The 6,597-nt window shown below is 37.3% G+C and overlaps 1 protein-coding gene across 1 annotated transcript; it reads left to right on the top strand.

The window, feature by feature from the left end:
• The first annotated feature begins 1,055 nt into the window (after positions 1-1,055).
• On the top strand, positions 1,056-6,186 carry CXCR4 (C-X-C motif chemokine receptor 4). Its single transcript, XM_082262465.1, has 2 exons — positions 1,056-1,105; positions 4,854-6,186. The coding sequence occupies exons 1-2, from the start codon at positions 1,097-1,099 to the stop codon at positions 5,922-5,924; spliced, it is 1,080 nt and encodes a 359-aa protein (XP_082118591.1). The 5' UTR covers positions 1,056-1,096; the 3' UTR covers positions 5,925-6,186.
• The last annotated feature ends 411 nt before the right edge of the window (positions 6,187-6,597 follow it).

Here is a 6,597-nt window from a genome sequence, read left to right as displayed (position 1 = left end):
TATATATATATATATATATATATTATGATATATATATATACTGTATATTATGATATATATTATCAATCAGATCAGAATTTGTTTAACTCAATAATAATAATTGTTTATCTCAATAATAATAATAGTTAGAATTTACTTTTTTTTTCCTTGGGTCCCAGTGCTTAAAATATTCATATGTGTGTGTATATATATATATATATATATATATATATATATATATATATATATATATATATATATATATATATATATATATATATATATACATATATATATATATATATACATTTTTTATATATATATATATATATATATATACATATATATATATATATACACATATATGTATGTATATATATATACATATACATATATATATATATATATATATATATATATATATATATATATATATATATACTGAGATTTTATACATACTGTATACTGTGGTATAGTGGGTCCAAAAAAAATAATTTTGGTTGCATTCTGAGATTTATCTTTCTTCTAAGATCATCCTAAAATGTCATATACTATATATAATTTATTTTTTTAACATTGGGACTAAGGAAAAAAATGATAAATCTCAGATGACAACCTCGGAATGATTTGTGTTTGGCCTTGGTATATAGATTTATATACATTGTGTATACTGTCTTTGTTCCTGATGGTGCATTGGCACTCCTTTGCACATCATGCACAATGGTCTCTTGCACATGGTCCTCATTGGCTGTCATATATCTAAGGTAAGCAGGAATAATGCCATTGACAGTTTGGTAGGTGAGAATAGTGAGCTGTGTCAGTTATTGTAGGCTGGATGTGTTATTATTGTGTAACTTGATGTTTTTTACAGATGCTTATCTTACAACAAAAAGATTTAGCCCCGTCTTTGCCAGCTGCAGGATAAACAACAGGAGGTGTTGTGTTAGTAAAATTAGCATCAATTGTATGTAGAGAGAGCAATGAGGAGGTCGGATGGAGGCTGGATGGGCGGGGGGGTGGGGGGGGGGTATATATAGCCGGGCTGCCTATAGTCTGGATTCATTCCGCTTTGCTCTCCTTCTCCTCTGTAGCAGACTCACCGCACTCCGGCTCAGACATGGACCCTGTAAGTAGACAGTGCGGGCTCTGCTCTGCCAGGCTCTGTACCCTGTGCACCCGGAATGGGCTTTACCCTGGTGACATGTAATCCATTCTGTATTGTCGGGTCTGTGCTGCATGTCTGATGGCATTCAGCGCTTGTATGATTCTTGCTTGACTTCCAGACACGTGGATCTGTGTACTATACTATACTATACTATACTATACTATACTATACTATACTATACTATACTATACTATACTATACTATACTATACTTATACACTCTGCTTATACTATTGCACTAGTTGTTGATAGGATGAAGATACAATGTTGCAAAGTGTGCTAGATCTCAGGATAGTGAGTGCATTCCTCTGAAGTAGTTTCCGATCTACAATTCTCTCCATATTTACTAAACATCGCTTCTGCATGTCAGATTCAGCTTATTTAGAGGTCTATGTATCAATGCTTTCACTTACGATTCACATCACTTTTTACCCATTTTTCACATTTTAGAAAAATGGGTGCATTTGTTGCTGAAAACAGACCCCCAGATACACATTAATAAACCATTTGTTATTTGTATCTGTAGATGCTGTGTAGTCTTTAGATGCAACATTTTTTTTCCAATTATTCATTTTTTCTTCACTTTTCCACTAAACAAGTCATCATTTTCCGATTCTCTTGACAGTGTATTTAGGGAAACTCAGGAACAAAGTGTCTTTAGAAAAATGGGTGCATCTTGGGTGAATTTTGTGCCAGTCTTCGATAAAATCATTGATAGGACCCTATAGTCTATGAATTTTTGGGGCATTTTTAGTGATTAGCAAATGTGCAAAAAAAAGTATTGATCTTCCAAGTCATTATTGTTAGCTTTCTTTCCTGAAACGCTGAAAGACCCCCATAGTCTGCAAATACTTTTAATTGATTTAGTGACATGTTCTGATTAGCCATTAAAGGTGCAAAAAAAAAGTATTGATCTACCAAGTTGCAATAAAGAAGTAATTATTGTTAGCTTTCTTTCCTGAAAGATCCCCATAGTCTGCAAATACTTTGAATGGATTTGGTGATATGTACTGATGTCAAAAAAGTATTGATCTGCCAAGTTGCATTAAAGAGCAGTTCAGCTTTCTTTACTGGAACACCAAAAGACCCCCCCCCCCTTTTTTTTTGTTAGTGATTTCTATTAATTGGCCCTTAAAGGCTATTTTCATTAAAGTCTTGAATTTTGGTATTTTTTCTGATCCTTGAGTGTTGAAGGTATAAGGGAAATTTAGAAGCAACGTATCCTTAGAAATACTTGCCAGTTGATGTGGATAGGACTTACAGTTATGTAGTTTTTAATCAGTTCAGGATGTTTTTGGTAGCCATGTTGTTGACATGGGTGATATCTGCAGAGCCCTAAATCCGTTGCCATCCAGCTGCTGTGGCACTACAAGTCTCATCATGCCCAATGACAGTTGTGGGAATGAATGATGGACTTTGTAGCTCCACAATAGCTGAATAGTGTCAATGTGCCTTTAAAAAAAAGGGCATCCCTGCTGGTTGCAGTTGGTGAGCTAGCAATTCCTCCTGTAGGGGTATCTGTTGGGTAGACAATGGCTCTTTCTTTGTGTGTAAGGCAGGTACAGAAGATACTTTGGCACAATTCATGACCTAAGGGTCAATAATCGCTATGCTATTACTCCAGCATGTTTCCTGGCTGGGCACCTTTCCAGCTGGAATATTGCTATTGTATGGGATTTCCACTCATACAGCAGCAGAATCAGGGCTGCACCGAGTGAGGACAGAAAGGGGATAAAATAATATTAGAAGGTTATGCAAACATAAATAACAATGTGGATCCTGGAAAAAGAAGCTTACAATCTAATGGAGTATAATTTGCACTGTTGCTTATCTGCTATTACAATGCAATCATTGTAAAGCCTGCTGGGGTGGAAAAAGAGTCTAGATGCATTGTGCCCAGCAAGAGAGATAATTTAAGCATACAATAGTCAGATCACACTGTGCAATGAGCTGTGGCGATGATCTGCAACTCATAGCAGCCAATCAGATGTCAGTATAATAGTTTCAAATTATTAGGAAAGTGAAAGATGACTTCTTCTGATACATTGCAGGGAGTTGTACGAAAAAAACATGATGTAAAAATAGAATTTGCATTTTGGAAAGAACCTGATTTTTTGACGTGCACCCTTTGGAAATGTTCATTAGAGCACAATCCAGTTTGCCAGCTTATTGATCTTCAGATCCTATAAAACAAGACAAGGCATGCTGAAATTTGTTGTTCTCCACTGCAAATTTTCTGCAGCCTTCCATCCTAATGTGGGCTTGCTATAAACAGCATGCCTAATACTAGTTTTGCCTGTCTGTAGTGTAGTGGACCCCCTTTTACATCCTTCAAAATTGTCTGCTTTGTCCATAGAAAAGTTCTTATTTTTTATAGTAGAGTTGGCGCCAATTACAAGCTCCTGTTTGACCATTTTTTTTTGTTCCTGCCCGAAAGCCGTTGGTTTTGTGAAATCTGTTTCCTTTTTTCTTTCTAGAACCTTTACAGGAATTGTTGGTTTGTAACACAAGCTTGTTACAGCGGAGAATTGTGCAAATCCGCTAAGCCTGGCGATGACAGCTAGAGGGCGCTAATTCTTTAATAAATTCCTATTATAGAGCCATGCCATTATTGCACCTGTTACAGAAATATATATATATATACAATATAATTCATATTGTATCTGCAGAGTCCTTTATAGTCTCATTTGTTTTGTAAACACATATCCAGTTTTGCAAAAAAAAAATAGATTTAAAAATAAGCCAATGCATCTTCCTTTTGCTAATTTAGGGTTATTGCAAATGGGGGAGCTGCCACCAAAAGAAGGCTACATGGCTAAGATTTATTTTTTAGATTTGAGGGCTGTTTAACTAAAATACATGGTCATTAGTATTGGTCACTTCTCTGATTTCATAAAAAAACTCGCTTTCAGTTTGTGTGGATACCCATCATCCTGAGAGGGCAGCAAGACCAACTATCTAGCCACCACCTCTTTGGATTTCACGCAACATTTAAGCACAGGAGACATTCATTTGGCTTCTCTGATTTAATTGTGGTGTTTTGAAGAGGGAACAGTTACTGGTATAACTATCCTGTAATAGAATAAAGCCACCAAACCATTACTGATGCCTCCTCTCCATTTTTCCATATCAGCTTAATTCTTTGGCAAAAAGTAACCATCCTTTGCAGGAATAAAGACCACATATTCATATTCCTTCTACTGCTCATAATCTTGTGCGGTCTTTTGTGTGTTTTTAGTGTATTGTTTGCCTGGTGCTGCATAACTTCATCCATTTAAGTTGTCATCACTTGGTCCACAGTAGAGTGTGTGTGCCAAGATGTCTATCAGTCATCATCTGGCAGCTGAAGGTTAAATAGTGACTTGTTTGCATTTAGGTTTTTAGAGACAAAATGTGTCAACTGGTAGCTTGTGCTGTGTACCTTTTGCTTCTTTATACCACTTAACAAAGACATGAGCTATATTGAGGGCGTTGATGTTCAGTAGTCACCCCTATCACAGCCCTATTCCAGATGGTATGTAACTCTATACAGGCAATTTGGTGATAAACTAAGATTTATACTAGTGCAAGATTTCCCTCTATTCCCTTGTTTGAGTTCCAAATACCAGTAAATCAATCTCTTTAATTATAAAGCAAATTGGTAATGTATATCAATGGCTCCTGAACTTCAAAATAAAACTAGTAACATTTCTTTTTGTATTTCTTTTCAGTTTTCTGGGGCAATCGACATAACTTTTATGGAAGAAAACTCTACCGATATCAACGGTTCCGATGATTATTTAGACTTTCAAGGTCTGTGTACCAACGAAGACAACAAGGACTTCAACCGAATATTTTTGCCGACTGTCTACTCTTTCATCTTCCTTCTGGGAATTATCGGCAATGGATTGGTGGTGTTGGTTATGGGTTATCAGAAAAAGTCCCGAACTATGACTGACAAGTACAGGCTGCACCTCTCGGTGGCTGACTTGCTCTTTGTGTTCACCCTTCCATTCTGGTCTGTGGATGCCGCCATTGGTTGGTATTTCAAGGATTTCTTGTGCAAAGCTGTCCACGTCATCTACACCGTCAACCTCTACAGCAGCGTCTTGATATTGGCTTTCATCAGCCTGGATCGATACTTGGCGATTGTTCATGCCACAAACAGCCAAGGCTCCAGAAAAATGTTGGCTGAGAAGATTGTGTATGCTGGAGTTTGGCTACCAGCTATCCTGTTGACGGTGCCTGACCTAGTGTTTGCCAGCATCACGGATGTAGATGGGTACTATGTGTGTGATCGTATCTACCCACTAGAGAACCGAGAGAACTGGACAATCGGATTCCGTTTCCTCCACATCATGATTGGTCTTCTCCTGCCCGGACTTATCATCCTGATTTGCTATTGTGTCATAATTTCAAAACTGTCACATTCAAAAGGCCACCAAAAACGCAAAGCCTTGAAGACCACTGTCATTCTCATCGTGGCTTTCTTTGCCTGTTGGCTCCCATACTACATCTGCCTCACCATAGACACTTTTGGCTTGCTTGGAATCATAAGAACTGATTGCCAAATGGATAATACCATCCACAAGTGGATTTCTATCACAGAAGCCCTAGCCTTTTTCCACTGTTGCCTCAACCCAATCTTGTATGCTTTCCTTGGGGCTAAATTCAAGACTTCAGCACAGAATGCCCTAACCTCTGTCAGCAGAGGATCGAGTCTTAAAATCTTGTCGAAAAAGCGTGCTGGACTTTCTTCTGTCTCCACCGAGTCGGAATCCTCCAGTTTCCACTCGAGTTAACAGTGCAGTGCCTGTTGGCCAAGGACTTCTAAATACAGACTGTTCTTCGTGTACATATTCCATATTCAAGGATTTTTATTGACTGTCAAATTAAAATATGCCTTATTTATACTTTTTTCTTTTTTTTTTTCATACCTTTATTTTAGGCAGGCCCTGTGGACTGTTGATTGGTTCATAATAAAATTGTTACATTTTCCTATCACTGTGCCAAATTCTCTGTCTGAGAGTCATCTGTATTTAAAGCCTAACCAGTAACCACCTTCTACATTAAAAAGGGAACCATTTTCATACCATCAACAGAGCAGTTCAAAGAGTATTGTTAGTCATAATTAGAAAATGATGGGACAATGGGGTTGATTTACTAAAGACAAATAGACTGTGCACCTTGAAAAGTGCAGTTGCTCCAGAGCTTAGTAAATTAGGTAAATCTTCTTTTGCAAAGAATACCCAATCACATGCGAGGAAAATAAAAAAATCTGAAATTTTGCTTGCCTATGATTGGATGATGGAAGTCAGCAGAGCTTCTGCTCATTTACTAAGCTCTGGAGCAACTGCACATTGCAAAGTGCATAGTCTATTTGCCATCCGTAAATCAACCCCAATATCTCTTCACCAATTTGACTGCAGTAAACCTAAATCCACTTGCTTTAGGTTAACTATAGGGCAACTTGCA

This window comes from Pelophylax lessonae (genome assembly GCF_965119305.1).
Source record: "Pelophylax lessonae genome assembly, chromosome: 6".
NCBI classification, from domain to species: domain Eukaryota; kingdom Metazoa; phylum Chordata; class Amphibia; order Anura; family Ranidae; genus Pelophylax; species Pelophylax lessonae.
Note: the sequence above shows the minus strand (reverse complement) of the source record. Positions and strands in the feature narration are given on the sequence as shown.